General features: G+C 33.3%; 1 protein-coding gene across 1 annotated transcript in view; it reads right to left on the reverse strand.

Annotated features, from left to right (window-relative positions):
- Positions 1-18,524, reverse strand: part of CSMD3 (CUB and Sushi multiple domains 3) — a 576,871-nt gene that overhangs the window by 310,404 nt on the left and 247,943 nt on the right. Inside the window, exons 10-12 of the mRNA XM_005420686.3 lie at positions 15,606-15,693; positions 4,840-4,964; positions 2,459-2,580 (exon numbers count right to left, since the gene is read on the reverse strand). Coding sequence (XP_005420743.1) covers positions 2,459-2,580; positions 4,840-4,964; positions 15,606-15,693 — 335 coding nt within the window. The remainder of the gene's footprint in view (positions 1-2,458; positions 2,581-4,839; positions 4,965-15,605; positions 15,694-18,524) is intronic.

Here is an 18,524-nt window from a genome sequence, read left to right on the forward strand (position 1 = left end):
AGGAATGATCTCTGACTAAAGAGAGGGCCAATTTTATTTGCATTAGAATTGGAATTTTTATATGTGGAATAACTTGGGTTTTTTTCAAGTGTTTTTAGAGAAAGGAAAACAATTGCACCTGCCCAGTACAAGCAAAATAGAAAGCTACTAGAGTGAGTGCAGTGAAGGGGCACTAAAAAGATAAAGGGATTGGAACTTCTTTCATATAAGGTTGAGATAGCCCAGCCTGTTTACACTAAAGAAGAAGAGGATCACTGAATCTCAATGTCTATAAACTCCTGATGGGAGGATGTAAAGAAGATGAAACTAAACTCTTTCCAGTGGTGACCAGTGACAGGACTGGAGGCAATGGGCACAGACTAAAACACAGGAGGTTCTTTCTGAACATCAGGAAGTAGTTTTCCCGCTGTGGGGTGAGCAAGCACTAGCTCTGGTTGCCCAGAGAGGTTATGGGGATATCTTCTGAGATACTCAAGTCTGGGCAGCTGCTTCTAGGTGGCTCTGCAGGATTTCCAGATGTTTGTTTCAACCTCAATCATTCTGTAACTCTGTCAACCACACTGACAACCAGAGACAAAGAATTTATTCAGTTAATTTTCTGTAGTTTTATAAATGCCAAAAGTGGACATTTCAAAGGAAAGACTGAGTTTTTAAATAATCCTATAAAAATAATTTCGGTAAAAACAAAGTTCTGAGGTTTTGAGCTAACACTGTGTCACCATCTTGTGAATTGGCAGGGAGGGAGAAGGCAGCATTAAGACATGAATATCACCAGCAGAGTGTAATCCTTAACAATCTCCAAGTCATTAATACCTTAAAACTGCAGTCACCTGTCACTTGCCAGTAAATATGTACCAGTTTGTGAGCTCAAGGGTTTGCTTCTACCAGTGGTGGAATGTCTAAAATCTTATTTGGCTTTTCTTTTTTTTATGTAGACATGCCCTTGGTGCATTTAAGAAAGGAAACCATTTTATGCAAAGTATGGACTAATGAGTCTTAAGTTCATTCAACTGCTCATTGAAGATTTTCAGGCCATTTAGAGAACTTGTACAAAGTGTGGTAGCTGTGTTTCATTTCCTCAAATGGTATGATACTAAATTCAGCTGGCACATTTGACAAAACTTTCAGAAATTCTAGACATGTATACATATTTCATCTTGCTCACAAATAGTTTTTAAATAAAGAAATAAAAATAGGAAAATTCTTTGGGATGAGAAATCTTAAATATTACTTTTGAACTTTTTGCCCATCTGTGGAACAGAGACTGATTAATTTTTCAAGAACTATTCACACTTTTTTATTACCTATAAATTGGATAAATTTGATTAGTAGTCCCTGGAAAAAGGATCAAACAAACAAATGACCTCCTCACAAAACACATTTATAGTTTTGATTATCAAATTCTAATCAGTTGTATAAATATCCTTTTTTCTTTTACCGAAGTGGAACATAAAGATGGCTTCCACACAGGACTTTGTAAAATTAGAGTGAAAATACACCAGTGTAGCTAAATGGTTTTTGAAATTTTGAAAATAGTCAGGTTTTCACTGAGTCCTCTGATGAATTCAGGTGCAAAGGAGTGGGCCTTATAGGCCTGTCTGAGCAGTTAATGGAGTGTGATGCAGATGGCAATATAAAACAAAATTTAGAGGTAAAATATATCCTTGTACCAGAAAACACAGATAATGATAGTCTTTTATAAAACATTCCTGAGCTGCACAGCTAATTTATGTTTTATTACATCTAAACAAGTCCATTACACTCAGTTCACACAAAATGATACATCTGCAAATAGAATATAGCCATTGCTTCCAGGTGTTTAGTTCTTGAGATTAAAGGCAACTGATGTCATAATTTAGCTTAATTGCTCTACTTTGACTCATTTGACATTATCAGAACCCTCAGTACTTTTGCTTTAAAGTGTAGGTATAAAGTACGTGGGATTTTAATACAATGGTTCAGACAATAGAATAAACATCTTCAAAACAGTTCCTCACGAAGGGAAAGTGAATTCAAGAACTTCATTGATTTCTCACACGTTCGAAGGCCAAACATGATATAAACATACACAAAGTAGCTCTTCTGCTTATAACACAATATTAGCGGGCCTATGAAATTGCCTCATACCATTGGATAGTTGCTTCTGGGAATTAAGTTAGAGAATGACATAAAAAGCATGAGAGTATCTACTTGGCATACAAAAACTAAAACTATCTTAGAGGAAACAAGAGGTTTTAGCATCTGTCCATACTCATCTGGTGTCAGACATTTCTTAAAAATATCTGAAATGCACCTAGTTCAAAACCTGGACTGTAGAGAAATATCGTATTAGTGAAAAGTGTTATGGTCTATGTGTGCTTTTATTTGGTTGGTTTAGGGTTGGGAGGGTGGAGGTGGAGGGAGGGATTTGTTTGTTTTGGGGTTTTTTTTTCAAGAAAAGCCAGAATATTAAACTTACCTTATTGGTGTTGATAGCTGTGATGACCCACACACATTGAGCATTGCTGTCATATTGAAATGGAAAATTGGGTGATGTGAAAGTGCCTCCAGGCCCCTGAAGATTGGATCCACAAGTTTTGACTGCAAAAAGAATGTTCACCTTTTAATTCACACAGAAAACACATGTAGCAGGTTCATAAACTGATCTCTAACTTACTCTAATCAAGATATGAGGAATTAAAATACCACTGAACAAAACCAGAACCACCTCTTACAAGAGAATAGAACATTCATGTTTAATTATTCTGACAAAATAAAATAGATCTCTTGTGTCTAAACTTATAATCTTAAAAAATGTTGAAAGTATTTTGAGGAAAAACAGTAAATACAGTAACAGAATCTGCCCTATTTATTTTTAAAATTCTTCAAAGAATAAATTATTCCACCTTCACTAATGTCTTGAAAGACAAATTTAAATAGTAGAAACCTTTATCACTGTGCATAGGTGGTTTTTTTGTGCATATGTGTTGGTGTATGGCATGTCAGCATTTTTTTCTTCTATAACCCCTGTACAACCCATTGAATCAATGGCCAAAGCACTGAAAAGTTTAAGTGAATCTTGTAAAAGTTTCACTAACACAAAACAGTTTATCTATTTCTAAAGATTACAAAGGGTATTTATTTTCAATTCAAAGTCTGTATGGTTATTTACAATAGCATGTCAGTAAAAAATATATTCTTATTTACATAGCTCGCATCTCTGTCATGAATAATACAAAGGATATAAACTGTGTCCTTTGTGCTTTAAAGTGACACTTTCAAGGCACTAAATTCCTAGTCTGTTGAAATTAATAACACAAACAATGGATTGTTCTTTCCTTGATATTCAGATCTTTGCTGAATGCCCTACTGGTTAACTTTTCCTGTATGAAGATGTAAAACTGACAAGCAACCTCAACTAAACATGAGCCCATCCTATTTCTCCAGTGATTATTATGACACCACATAAACTGCAAAAGCTAAAGAACTATTTCTTCCACTGTATTCTGACAGACTGTCTTGCATAATTGAATAAAACAAATTGACACTTAGATATGTGAAATAATCCGAGAGTTGCATTGCACTTTCACAAAGCATATGTATTTGATCAATACTGAACACAAGATTCAGCTGCTGCTGGATGAAGGCTTGTTCCTTCACTCACATTACTCTCTAGAAAGAATGTCACTTTTGCACCACCCTCAGAGAAGCAGTACTCTGGTGATGAGTGTGTTCAAAGTCACACCAGATGCTTGGAAAGAAGTAGAGGGTAGAGAGGTGAGAGGAAGGCTCCTCATTTAGGATCAGTAGCTGAAGACATTAGGGTCATAAGTAACACTAATGCCAAGCATTTTTGTCTATATATTTAATAAGAAATTGTATGACTTCTTGCAGCTTATATGTGGGAAGTCAGGAGAGGAAAAACAGTGAGTGTTCTAGAAAATTTGCTGCTCCATCTGAACATGTGAGTCCATCCTTTGGGATAGAGTTGGGATGTAAAGCACAGCTCCTTTGCCTTTGTGCTGCAGAAGAGTTATGAGCTCTGTTTGCTGCCTTTTCTTGGTGTAGCCTCGTAGTGAAGGTCTCAAAGGAACCATGTTGTTCTACAGTGGAATGAAATCTGTGTCTTTGACACAAAATGTCTCTTATTTACACTGATTTTAAATATTCCTAACAGACACTTGTTTCCAGTACTTTGTTTGAAATCCAGAAAAAAAACCCTGTTGTGATTAGGACAATTTCTGCGTATTTGTGCACATTAATATTTTCATTATATATTAATATCTGATATGTACCTACACACAAATACTTTCATTTCGTGATTCAGGTATTCATCATACCACTTGCTGCTGTATTAGGTCATCAAGGTCATCAAATATTTTCAGCAAAATTCTTTTGTACTTTTCTTCTTTCACTAAATTTTTTGCCCTTTATCCATTTGCTTGGGGTCAAAACCAGGTGTAGACTTGCTACTCCACTACCTACCTATTATAAACTCAAGAATTTCTTATCTGCTTATAAAATGTGTAATGAGGAAGCTTCATGAATTACTGGTTTTATATTAAATCACTGCAATTTTGATGTCCATCTTGATAAGTTCTAATAATTAGGGTGTGATAGGTTTGTGTCAGCTCCTTATGAAGCAAAATTTGTAATCTAAGTTGCCTACTGAAGCAGGTATGCTGAAATACAAAGTTCATGTTAAACAAAACAGCATAGGAGAATCTTTTTTTATTAAGAAAGTGGGGACACTAGGATTAAAATTTCATGTACTTACAAAAAATTTAATAGGATTGGCTATCAAACAATGGAGAGATGCCAAATGGAATAACCACTGTGAGGGTAAGAATTTCTGTTTACCTTTACACACAGGCCTATGATCACTCCATGCAGCAAAAACTTCAGCTATTCTCTGACAGGTGATACTTTTGGAACCTTGTAGCACATAATCTTCATCACAGGAGAACTGTACTGTTGCTCCCAAGCTAAAATCAAACAATGACATAAAAAGAAGCATCTTTTAAACAAATAGATAGCAGTCCATTGTTCCCATTCCTTTAGATATGATGGTCTTGACAAACAATACTAATATGTAATCCAGAAATTTCTGCTGTCAATAGTAAAATGCTGAAGGCTATGTACTAGCCTGATCGTGCACACTGTTCAGCCCTCCCTGGGCCTACTTTGGCTGGAGCTGGTTTACCTCTTCTAACAGTCATTTGGAGGTCAGGTGACTATTTTCTGACCTAACTTCAGACCTCCATATAGTAAAAATTTGACAAATCTAGACATTGTGTAACTAAAAGTAGTTATTTATGTTAATTGAATCTAGGAAAGAATGGGAAAGCGATATAAGGGAATCACCTAGAAGAAAAGGCAAAAGGTCAACTGCAAGACTGAAAGAGAAATTCCTATTATAAACATTTTCTTTCTCCCAGTGAAGATATAAATAATATGCTGTGAATATCTTCTACCCCTGATTGTTCTTGAGGAAATCTAGTGCTTTTGAGCTGGAGGGCATTGGAAGGGGAAGCATAATACCAGAGAAAAAGGGCTAGATATTAATAATGTTTCTTGTATTTAAAAAGTGGTATATTATTAATAAAAGTATACTATATTAATTTATATTATTGTAAGAATACTAGTTATAGCATTGTTTTATATTTTGTTTAGTAGGTTAAGATTTTAATTAAGCTAGTAGTGAAGTCTTAACTTCATAGAAGTGGTCTCTGTACTCTTGCCAGTAACAAGATTTTGAATGTAACATCTACTAGATAAGTTACAAGAAATGAAAGTTACTAGAATGTGAGGATTTGCTCATTTAACTGGCATATGTTTCTCAAATTAATGGAAGAAAATAAAAGAGTTCTAAAAACATATTTGGAGGTGTTTAGCTGTGATAATTTATGAAGATACAATGCTGGCTTGAAAAGGTTTTATACTTTCTCATATGAAGCTGACATCTGGGGCTGGAAACAGCTCAGGACAAAACAAGAAGTAAGTCCAGAAAAATGTTTTTGATTGTTTGTTTTGTTTTGTTGTTTGTTTGTTGGGTTGGGTTTCTGTTTGTTTTTTGTTGGTTGATTTTGCTTGGTTTTTTATTGTTGTTTGTTAATTTTTTCTGAGAGGAGGATTGGGGCTAGGTGGGAAGAGGGAAAAAGGCAGTTCAGTCTGGAAAACTTGAATAAATAAATATATAAATGTATATTCTTGAGATAAGTGTCTTCCTTTAATTACCATGGTTTCAAATCCTGATTATAGCTGAAAATAGCCAATACATCAGGCCTCTCTGATATCAGTACCTCACACTTCATCATTTCAGCCTGCTGTTTTTAAAAGCTTGTCTGTCACAGCTGCAAAGTGTAAAATGCTTTATACACACATATGACTTACGAGATCTTGGCTACACTCTGAATGCAGTTCTCTGGGTATTTTAAGATTAAGTGTCCAGGAATTCCCCAGGAGTTTGTTATAGCAGCCTTCCTGTATAACACTGTAAGCCATGTAGTTATCTGACGATGGATGGATGGATGGATGGATGGATGGATGGATGGATGGATGGATGGATGGATGGATGGCCATTTAGTGTTACAATTCTTCATTTCACAAAGGCAGAGAGAAAAATAAAAAGGCTGAGCACACAGTCCAGAGAATAACTTTTTTCAGGTAATCTATTCAAATGCACCTATGATGAAAAAAGCTACTAAAGAAGATTGATACTTGTCAGAACAAGAATTAACTTAAGGGAGTTAGAAATGTTAGATATTTGAAAAAGAACGGTGTTAGCATAAAATAGTTGATGAAATCTGGGAAGTACCTGGGCCTTACAGAGGCATAGACACTAAGAAAATGAGGACATGAACGATGATACAGTCACCTGAACAGATATCTCAGAAAAGGAGGATTTGACAGTGGGTAACAGCTCTATAAACTGTTCCAAAACAGTTCCTGTTTGACTGAGAATGTTTGTGAAAGAATGGGATAAAGAATAGCTGCAGAATCTACCAAAAAAGGAGATATAAAAGTGAAAAACTGAAAAAAAAGTAAACATAATGTAAAGGCCCTTGCAATGTAAGGATAAAAGGCTTTTATAGGTGACTGAGGAAACAGACCCAGCAGGCAGATCATAGAGTTGGAGGATAGTTCAAAACTATGAAACACAAAGATTGTCTATAACTAATTAAAAAAATTATGCACAGCTGCTACAGGGACTATATGGTTATAAAAGTTCAAAAAGTAGCAATTGGGAAAACAAAAATATCTTTCTCAAGATTAGATTTTCATAATCATCTGCTTCAGAAAGTCATGTTGAGAAAATCTGAGCGTCTTTATTATTAGGAAAAGAAAAAGGAACACGTGAAGAAAAATAACATGGTAATATATTTCCTTTAACTAGCCATGGACTGATTTAAAGAGGAAATGCCAAGCAGGAAATACACCATTTACAAATAAAATTATACTCTTGGTTAAACAAAACAACTGTAACAGGCAAAAATCCCAGAGGTCTGAATAATTATGAAGACTGTATGAGCATGATAATTATTTCTATCATCTACAAAAGTATAAATAACATTTACATTATGAAGTCCACTTTACTTGTCCAAGTCAGTTTTGATATTAAACTGGTATTTAATAGTATATGACTATAAGCATATGACTGGACTCAGAGTGGGACTAGATAATTTACAAAATCTGTGACATATATGCTGAGTGAGACCTACTAAGGGCTATTAAATAAGCAGATGATAAAGTACCAGTCTAAGAAAGAAAATGGAAGAGAAGGAGATTAGTTCCTATGGAAGATCAACTAAAAAAAGACAATAATAGAGAGCTTGTCAAGAAAATGTTAAGAAAATGTGTCTCTCAGGAACTTAAAAGCATATTCAAGATTACAATTTTTTTTAATATTTTGCTGCTATTATCTATCTATACACTCTTAAAAATGGAAATTCTTTCAACTCTTTCCAAATTTTCTAGTATCAGAGAATCACAGAGTCATAAAATATTCTGAGTTGGAAGGTACCCACAAGGATCATGGGGTCCAACTCTTGAGTGATCCAAGGAGAGATTCTTCTTGTTTCTGATGTCAATATCATTTTTCCAATACCTTTAATATGTGAGCTAGACTTATTCATTTAGAAATTAATCTTTCTCTAAAAACAGTTTGAGTATCGTGAGTACAAAAGGGTAAAGTGTCACTTCTCTCCATTGGCAGGTGCATGAGGCCCATGAGGCGAATATGATGAAGATTCAAAAAGGACATGCAAATTACCAAGAAAAAATTATTAGCTCTAAGATAAAATGAAATAAAAAATAGGCTGAGTTTGATGAGGGTTTGTGTGATGTGGTGACATAGCAACTATTTCAGTAGCGTTTTAAGTTTTTATTTTCTGTTTTCTTTTTCTTTGACAAGATCTCAGATGATGGAAGGATTGTGTTATAGGGTAAAGACAGAACCTTGATAGGATAAAATTGATGACATCTATTACATATCCAGAGGTACTGTAGGAGGACATGTGAGAGATCTGATCTCAGCCCCCTGGTACATTAGAGAACTAAATATTTTGGAGTGAGAAAATCAGATTGTGGAAGCTGGTTTTAGGGGAACCTCTGAACTGTGGGCAGGTATTATTTTAGATAAAACTGGCCGAGTAGTCCGAAAACAGATTGTGGGAACAAATGGCCAAAAATCATATTAAAAAATAAGAACAGTTTGATGTCCTGATTTACATTTGGTCCAAACTGCTTACTAGATAAAGACCCGTAAAAGTAGACTATTTCTGTTTTGAAAATCTCAAGAGAACTGAAGCATGAATTATGAAGCTGTTCATTGTGGTATACAATATAGATATAGATCACCAAAAAAAGAAAAAAAATATTAAGGATAGAATGAAAATCTCATAAAATTTCAGAATCAGAATATATTCATTAAAAGTTGTTTGTGGATGCAGTCAATGACCATTAAATTCAGTATGCTAACATTGAAAGTGATGAAAAGTTAATGCTCAGAGAAAATCTTTAGAATACAGGAATCATTTATAGCACATCTTCTGGTCATTTATGATTAATGAACTTTCTGAACTGGATCTACTAATTTAGTAGTCCCTGGGTGACTAAATTAGACTTTTGAATGAGACCCTAGCTAGAGCTAAGACTAGTAAGACACACTGGTAAGCAAAAATGCTTCTTTGGGTATATTAGTCACAAAAGCAAGTTTATATACAATGTGGGTTGATTTGTAAATGGATGAAGCAATCATGTGGTGCTGAAACCCAACACGGAAAAGGTAGAACCACTAAAGGCCTTTTCTGCATCAATTTCTACCACAGATGTGCTCCTAAGTATCTGTATGTACCAACATAATTTGTGAAGAAGAGGGACAGCCAATACTTGGAAACAACAGGAAAAAGGAAGCAGCTCTATTCAAGGCCAGGTGGCCAGATAGCTTTCACCAAAGGTTGCTGAAAAATCTCCCTGAGTCTGTGCAAGGTGGGTATCATCTGTGAAAAACTATAATGAGATGTTCTTACTGATCATAGAAAGGCTAACATTACATGAACTTTTAAAAATGGCAAGGAGATGCTCGGAATCTTACATTGATCTCTGGAAAGAACATGTGCTCTAGTAAAGCATGAACTGGAAATCAAGAGCACATACACAAATTTACCAAAATTGAGTAATATTTGATCAACTTGATTGTCTTCTATGACAGAATGACTACCTAGCCCAGTGGTAGATGTAGCAGTGCTCAGTATGATAGTGCTCAACATCAACAACGTTTCGGAGAGCACATTTTACAGCAGTGTGTTTTGAGAGCTGACAAAATACACACTGAATTGATATATAATAAAAATCTGCCTGGCAGCTGTGCTTAAAGAGTAGGAATTCAATCTCTTCATATTCAGCTAGTGGACAGTAATAATCTGAGCATTAGGAAATCAACATAAGGTCTGATGCTGTCTGATATTTTCACCTTCAGTCTTAATGGGGAGACAGAATTTATGGATCCATAGGAAAAGTAGCTGACACACTGAAGATCAGACCTTCAATCCAGAAGCCTGGCAAAGTCCAGCACTGGGCAAACAGAAACCTCGTGCAACTCAACAAGTAGAGTTGCAATGTTCTGCACTATTGAACATGTTCTCATCCTGAATAAAACAAACTATATACTTATCAATACTAGAAGTAGCGGCAGCAGATCAAGTGAAATTGTTACTCAGCTGGTGAAGCTGTATCTGCAATATTAAGCCAGATTTTTGTCTCCCAAATCAAAAGATATATTGGTAAAAACTCAAGAATTTGGAGATTAATCAGAGGCTTAAAGCATATGACCTACAATAAAAAGTTAAGGCAGCTAGGCTTAATTAGTCTGACAAAGAAAAAACTAAGGTACTATCTAATAGCAGACCGTATTTCAAAGATAATGAAGCCAAAGTTTTCTAAATGTGCCAGATAGTATACAAGGGATGATTTGGAAGATTCAGATTTTACTTTACAAGAAATTTCCTTCAATAAAGGAGGGCACAGCTGGAACAGCATACATAAACTCTTGTGAAATCTTTAATCCTGGGAGTTTTCACTATTGTCTAAACAAAGCCAGAGCTGATCTGACTAGACCTGCATTGGGCAGGAGGATGGACTGTATGCCTTCTGAAGGACCCTTCCAATCAATATTTCTATGACTCACATAAACTGCTTAATTTGTCCTGAATTAATGCAAAACTTTTGCATATATAAATAATGTACTAAAGCAGTTCATAACTCAAAAAATGAATGGTTGACCTGAGTGTCTCTCAGTAACTTTATCTGCAAATTCCTGTTTCTAATAAGACAAAAGATGATTGCCATTAGGTTTGCATTTTCATAAAAGAAGCAAACTTTGGATATATTTTTATTAGGAAAAAATGTATAAACAAATATCAAATAAGGAATTTAGTATACAAATCTGAAATATTTTAAGTTCATATCTGTTTTTAAAATTTTTATAATTTGCCTCAAATTTGTGATTCCTCTTTAAACAACAGAAAGTAAAAGCAGTAAGGAGTCCAAAATGAACTATAGAACCTCTAAGGGATGAGAAAGAGAAAGTTTAAAATTTTGAACTTCATGTGAAATTTGTACTGAATAGTATTATTGTAATAGTTGGCATTTGTGTGGCAAGATATGTCATTTTAGGTTCTTCTCCTCCATTGTTTGATATGTTTTTAAAATTATTATTGAAAAATAATCAATTATGCAAGGAATCAAAACCATCTTTATGAATTATTAACCTGTTCAGTTCATGCCTGCAACTGAACAAATTTGAGAGACGACACCATTTTTAGCCATAGAAGAAAATGTACAGCCAGAAATAATTAATCAGTTCTTAAAGTCCATCTCTCTCAAATTGTAAATTTAGCAATATCATATATTTTAATCCTAGCACAAAGAAACAATCAACACATATATTTTTTCTTCTGCCTACAGCAAAAGAAAGTAAAGACATGTAAGTTTTCAAGATTATGAACAGTGATTTTTTTTAACCTGGCAACTTTCTATACACTGCTGATCCATATTTTTTTTTTATGTACAATTTACGGATAGGTTCTACTGTTGTCTTTGACTCACAGTATGAGAACTGAGCTGTCACAGCATCTCTCTCAAGAACATCCATGGGAAGATTTTCACAGATCAGTTTGTACATGGGAATATTCCTGCAAAATGCTAGGATTCCATGATACAATATTCCATGATTCCATGATATTTTTGATCAAGAAAAATCCTTACTGTGTGCTGAAAAAGACTAAACTGATGACTAAATTTCAGTTTCAGAGGATTTCCTGACACTATGGAGGTCATTGGTAAGTCATCTTTAAAAAAAAGTGTAATCTTTTCTTGCAAAGCTTGTACTGTCAGACACTTGTTCTTGACGAGGGATCCACTTAACTGTTAAAAAGTGATAGGTGCACAGATACCCCATAAACTAGCCTCATATCTCATGCTGCAAACCAAGTTTGGTTTATTTTTCAGGATGTTTGTCTTCAAGTTTCCAAGTTTAGAAGCTCACCTTGCACATCTGCAGAGAAGGATAGGTGATTCAGAGAAGATTTAAGGAAAATCAAGTGTGAAACTTCTAGTCACTCTAGCCAATTAATACTGAATTTCATTCTTCCAAAGAAAAGAACAACAAATTATTTTATTATATAAAATGAAAGAAGATATCATAGTTATATTGTAAGTCAACCTTTTGTTGACTTACATGGACTTGTTATGTCCTTATCATAAACTTCATATTCTTCCTTCTGTTAGTATTTTGTCAGTATGTATTATTGTCAGTATATATTTTTAAGACTATATCAGCATTTTTGTCCAACAGTATTTACTGCTTTGTTGTGATACAGGTTTGATCAGAATTCTTTAAATCTTTAAATCCTAGTGGGACCACACTACAGAGGTAGAGGGATAGAGTTGGGCTTGTTAATTCATGCCATGAAGATAGAACTTTGAGATGGTGGTGAAAGAACATGTATGCCTCATAAAAAACATCTGTTCAAGGCTAATTCAGGATATGAATATGGATATGGTTATTCCAGCAGAAATAAAGAAAAATAGAAACAAAACCATGTGAAAACTTTTATCTATTTGATCTTACATCTTATATTTTTACATAGTGGTATTCATTCTAAAACTGGACGCGTGAGAAAGATTTATTATTAGATTTAAAGATTTATTTCAGTGGTTGACAAGTAAAGTAAAATTCTAAATTCCAGCTGAGCAATCACTAGTGTGTCTGAAATTTTAAGAAACTCCTAGGGATGGATGGGAAGTTTTCTATCTGAACTAGAATGTTTTTTTCAGGACAAGAAAAGCTGGCAGCTATAAGTAAGTCTTCTTGACTTTATTTCAACATGCAAAAACCTTTTATGCTCAAATATGCATCTAGCATCAGAAACAATGCCTTTAATACTCCAAAATACAACTATGGGGAATTTTAATGTTAGAAAAAATATCCAGAAGGGTAAACACGGAATTACAGGCCCCAAATAATGTCCTGGAATGCTCCAGTTTGTCTAAGAGCTTGAATTAGAGATTCTGTAAATCTGTGTAAGAACCATGTAAGAGGAAATTAATGTGCTGAGAGCAGGTAGTGTTTGTAATCAGAACAGAAGTAAAACTGCAATACAATGCTTCCAAACCTACACCTTCACATTTGAAGAAAGCTAAGGAGATGTGACAAAAGCATGCTCTTCTCTAAAATATATTAAATTGTACAGAATCAAATTTTGATTGATCTTAGTAGAGATAGATCTAAATCCTTCTTCAAAATACTGTGTTTTCAAATGAAGGCATTATAATTGGAATTGTACTTTCTTTTCAGAAAGAAAAAAAGGGTCAAGCTTAAATTAAAGCTATTTTCTTCATTACAGAGAGAGTAACTTCAGGAAGGAAAAGGTGAAAGTGTGCTGTTTTTCTATCTGCCAGGTATAGGCCAGAATGGAAAATATTTTCCATGGTACTAGATGTTTTTAAGTAAATGTAACACAATAATAATTTGTAACATTCTTACTTTGGAAGCCTATGAAGCAACTGAACAACCATTATCATAATATCAGGAATTGAAACCAAGTTAATTTAGGCAGGCATTTTATTAAATCTGCTGAAAATTTTTAGTCTGCTTTTGTTCCCTGTAAGACCTTTATCAATGTATGAAGTTTTCAATGTGAGCTAAATGCACATGTTTTACTAATATGCACCAGTGCTGTTTTTTACAAGTATAAATTCATGAAGATTATTGGGGGATTTCTTTTCTAAGATAAAAAAATATCACCAAGAAATGAGAAATTAGGGAAAAGAAACACTGGAAAAGATATTGATGCTGGTACTTGCAGATCTTTTATACTATTGTTCAGTAATTTGAATGCCTTTTCCTTTTATTTTCTCATCAATGCATTTGAAATAGGAAAGCCTGATACATCATCCCAATGTACAGTTAAAAATAATGCTAACTGAAATCATAACATTTTGCTCTAAAAAGAAAGATGAGGGCATGATCATCATCACATCTTTTTCGAGGTAGTGCCCTCACATAAGTTAACCAGAATAATCTTTGTAAGTAGGTCTTTTCATGATCACTTGCAGAGATAACACTAGAAAAGAACTGGCAGGTTGTCTGTCAAATGCTGTTGCTCTCAAGCCATTTTTTTGAAGTCAAAATACAAAATACCATGCAAAGTAATGATTCTAGAAAATATGATGGCTAAATACAGCTCTTTTTTTTTTCTATGAAAATATAAACTCTTTTATTTTGAAAGCCAACATTAGAAATTGCATTTTTATAAAATTAGTTATAAAGCTTTCTCGGATGCACATTGAACTTTTGCTTTTCTCCAAATTATAGAAATAGGGAGACTTTTGAAAAGTTGAGAAATTGTAATAACTGTTTGCTAGCTAGCATGTTTGCTTAGGATGCAATTTTCAATCCTGTCTTCTGCTTGATTACAAGGAGATAAGACAAAACACACACACACAAAAAGGTACAAGAAGTTATGTAAAATAATAAAATATCATAATTTTGTAAAATCTGTACATCCAGATTAAGAGTTCTCTTCAAATGCTTAGAAGTGTGCTCTGTGAGATGTACAATACAAAATATATACAAAACAAACTTGAATGTAGCAAAACCAATTAATTTTAAAATTATCAACCTTCTTTCTTTTTTCTTTCATCATGAAGGTGTTTCATGTTTTGTAAACATAATGTGAAATTAGCATATGATGCGAAACAAGAATATACATTTAATTTTTTATACAGTCTGAAGTGTCTTTGTATGTCAAATATAAAATAATATGCATGTTAACCCTTTTAAATAAATGTCCAACAATCGAAAAGGAAAAAAAACCCAGAAATTCAGAGAAGATATTAAAATTAATTCAAAACATTCTTAAAAATTCATTATGTGCGTCTCTACTCATCAACCACTGGTGATACTGGAATAAGAAGTCAAGTTAACTGATAAAACAACATTGAATATTTTGAAAGACTACTGAAAGTCTTTTTTATCTTACAAGATAAGGAATTTAAAAGATAGCAGTGAATAGAAGAAAAATAATATCAAAGTGGTCTGGATTAAGAGTTCTAAGCCAATGTGAGGACTACTAGGGAAATACATCTGCATGTATAGAATTTCTGGGTTCCTGAAAAACACAATGTAAAGACTGTAATTTCTCTATTAGACTGAATGAACATTTCTGTAAGATCTGAAATTTCTTCTTTGAAGTTTTATTGTTTTGCTTGTGTTATGTTCAGTTTTACTTTGTCCTTTGCAAAACCCTCTAGTACAACATGTATGCTCAATATTTATAAACCTCACACTGTATTTACATGAAAAAATAACCTAAACTTACCTTCAATTCTATTTTTTTTAGATTTTCAGAGATATATGATCTCTCCTAGGCAGATATTTTATCTATTCTCTTACTAGGTATATGCTATATTGCATTACATAATTTTATACAGAATTATAGTGCACTTTTTACTAAGAAGGTCAGTTTTGAAAAAGTACTCAGCAACACAAATATATTTTCAACATATTCATTTTGCAAGTTCAGTATTAGAGAAATGATACAATGGTAGAACTTATATTTTACCTAAAATCTGAGCCTATCCGTTTTCCATTTTCCGGTTCTCCAGGATCTGGACACAAATTGGACGCCTGTTTAATACCTCCCTCATTTACTGGAAAAAAAACAAAAACAAAAACAAACAACAACAAAAAAATAAACAAAAAATAGATAAAGTAACAAAGTTTTAAGAAAATACAGAGGTAAACAATTAACAAATATGAGAGTATATTCTTTTCCTTGTGGGTCTTTTAAAACAGATTATCTACAGAATATGATCACCCATATAAACTCTGTACATAAGTTTGTCCTCCCTATAATTAGCAAAGCATGTATTTTCTGGGTTATTTTCCAAAAAAAACCCCACAAGTTTTTTATCAGATGTATTAACCAGGTTTTTTTTTTTGTTTGCAATACTCTTGAATCCATATGGAAATGTTATTATTATTTTTTCAGAAACATTAACATTTAAAGGAATGTTCATCAGGTTTAGGGCTGTAAGATTTTATTCTGAACATACGCTAATGTCATCTCCACTAAGAGCTGACCTTTTCTCCTTGAATTGTAATAAAACTTGAATGTGTAAACTCCTGCTGAGAGAATTGTTCTTTATCAGTATTTAAAATGGATATATACCCAAAATATGGTGATCTGAAGGTAAACTCAAAATGCCAGTTTGATTTGCATACATTTATCTTACTATAAACTAAAATGGATCTTCAGATAGAAACTTCCTGTGAACCATTCTCTGTATTTTTCCAGAAATTTGTATGTAGCAATCCAATCATATCTCAGCATTTTCAACCACCTATTCACAAAAGTGAAAAATTAGCAAAGGGTGCTGGTCTGATCTTACTTGATAAATCCATTGCTTGACAGAAAAATATTAAAAAAAAAAAGTTGACATGAGGCCAAGTAATTTGTACTAAGCAGGGAAATATTGTAACCTTTATTAATCTTTATTACCAGTGAACCAGCCCAATGGATTAAAATTAGAATTTTACTTCCCTTTAAAGAACAGGTTTGCATATAATTAGGGTAACCACACTGTTGGATTAAAAAAAAAAATAAAGTAGATTCTAACTATACTTCTAAAGGCTGTTCATTAACTTTCAGCTTTTAATGAAGAGAAATATAATGCAGAATCCTTGGGTGTTTCTCTTCCTTAAAATTTGTCTTCTTACACACACAGAATGGGAAGAATTGGTTTGGTACCCCTGAGGAAGACAAAGGCCAAAGGCAAATGTTGTACAAGCTTAAGCATAAAACATCTCAACACAGCACACTGCTCAAAAAACCTGTCAAGCTCAGTGCTTGTCAGCTGGAACCAGAGTATTTACTCTCCTCTGTCCCAAGACACCTGTAACATGTCAAAGGTTGCTTTAAAAACACTGCAAGGCAATCTCTGCATTTCTGTGTTCAGGCGACTTTTGGGTCAGAAGGAGTCTTCCATTCTGGTTTCAGATTTCAGTGTTTTCCTCCTCCAATAGATGTACATGTGATGAAAGTATACTAGATACAGAAACCCAAATTCATGCTAGTGTTGAAATATATGTACATATATATATATATATATCTGACAGCTAGCATTCCATAGACTGCATGGAAAGCAGTCAAAGCCATCTTGTTGGATAAGCATCTAGAATTTAATGCTCTCTTTGAAATATTGGAGGCTTCGTTATGAGATGTGAGAAACTCAGAATCATCAAAAGTAGCCCGCATATAAATAGAAGACATTCAAACTTTTCTGACATTAAATATATATTAAAACTATAATTTAAAAATTATTCACGATGTCTGATAATATTATAGAAATTATAATTGTGCCATTTGGCCATGCATTGTAAATCAAAGCTTACAGAAGAAATTTTTACTGTAACAAAATAGTGTTTGACAAATATTATCTCTATTTATTATAGTTAATGTTTTAATATTTCAAATAATTCTTTTATTTTTGTACATCATTTTTCCCCATACTACAGGTAATAGAGCAAATATTCATATAAAAAGAATATTCTGCTGGATTGCAAGACACAAGTATTATATACTTTGATTTCTACCAGAAATGGAAGCTTGAAAATGCTATTGGTTTTCAACATCTTCTGTATAAAGTTTTATTCCTAGAAACATTCTACAGGATATAATATTAAATGATAATATATGGAATTATCAGTACTCATAAACAAAAATATAAAGGCTTATGTCAAAGAAAATCTATGAAATAATTAAATTAAAAAAAAAGACACATACTCCACTAATAATACAGAGAAAAATTTTATAGGTAGATATTAATTTCTAATTTGATCTCAATTCTAAAATACATTTACAGAATCTTAAAGCCATTCTGGTTTCTGTAAAGCGCCGAATGAAAGTGCCTAATTTCACAGTTTAGGATTTTTGTATTGATAGGCATAATGCCTGACTTTTCAGTCTACAGCCCTATGTAATTCCACAGATATCTGTCTATATATTTTTGTTTTACACCTCAGATGCTTGTGCACAATAAACAATTAAAGGGTTTCCTGTAGTAAATTAAATGCATCTAGGAAAACATTCATTCATGATCTGGTCATGAAACTGGTATCAAGAAATCCACAGTCCAAATCCATATTGAATTAGATCCGCCAATTAATTCATTTGTTAGTCTCAACACTTGTAAACTGAAGCAGATGCCTACTTGTTTCAAAGTGTATGATCATCAAATATCTTTTGGCTTTACTCTGTGAAAATCACCTGTGCATTACTATTGAATGTTATACGACTGATACGCTAAATAAAACCCAAAAAAATATGTAAAATGATGAAAGGACATACAGATGAGAATGCTAGACAAAAAAAAATCTGAAGACATTACTAATAAGAGGTATAATGTAAAATAGATATTCACTTATCCTTATTTTCACTAACAGTTGAATGTTGTTTTTCTCAAAGGACCCTATCTGTCAT

Source organism: Geospiza fortis, unplaced genomic scaffold (genome assembly GCF_000277835.1).
Source record: "Geospiza fortis unplaced genomic scaffold, GeoFor_1.0 scaffold111, whole genome shotgun sequence".
Classification (NCBI taxonomy): domain Eukaryota; kingdom Metazoa; phylum Chordata; class Aves; order Passeriformes; family Thraupidae; genus Geospiza; species Geospiza fortis.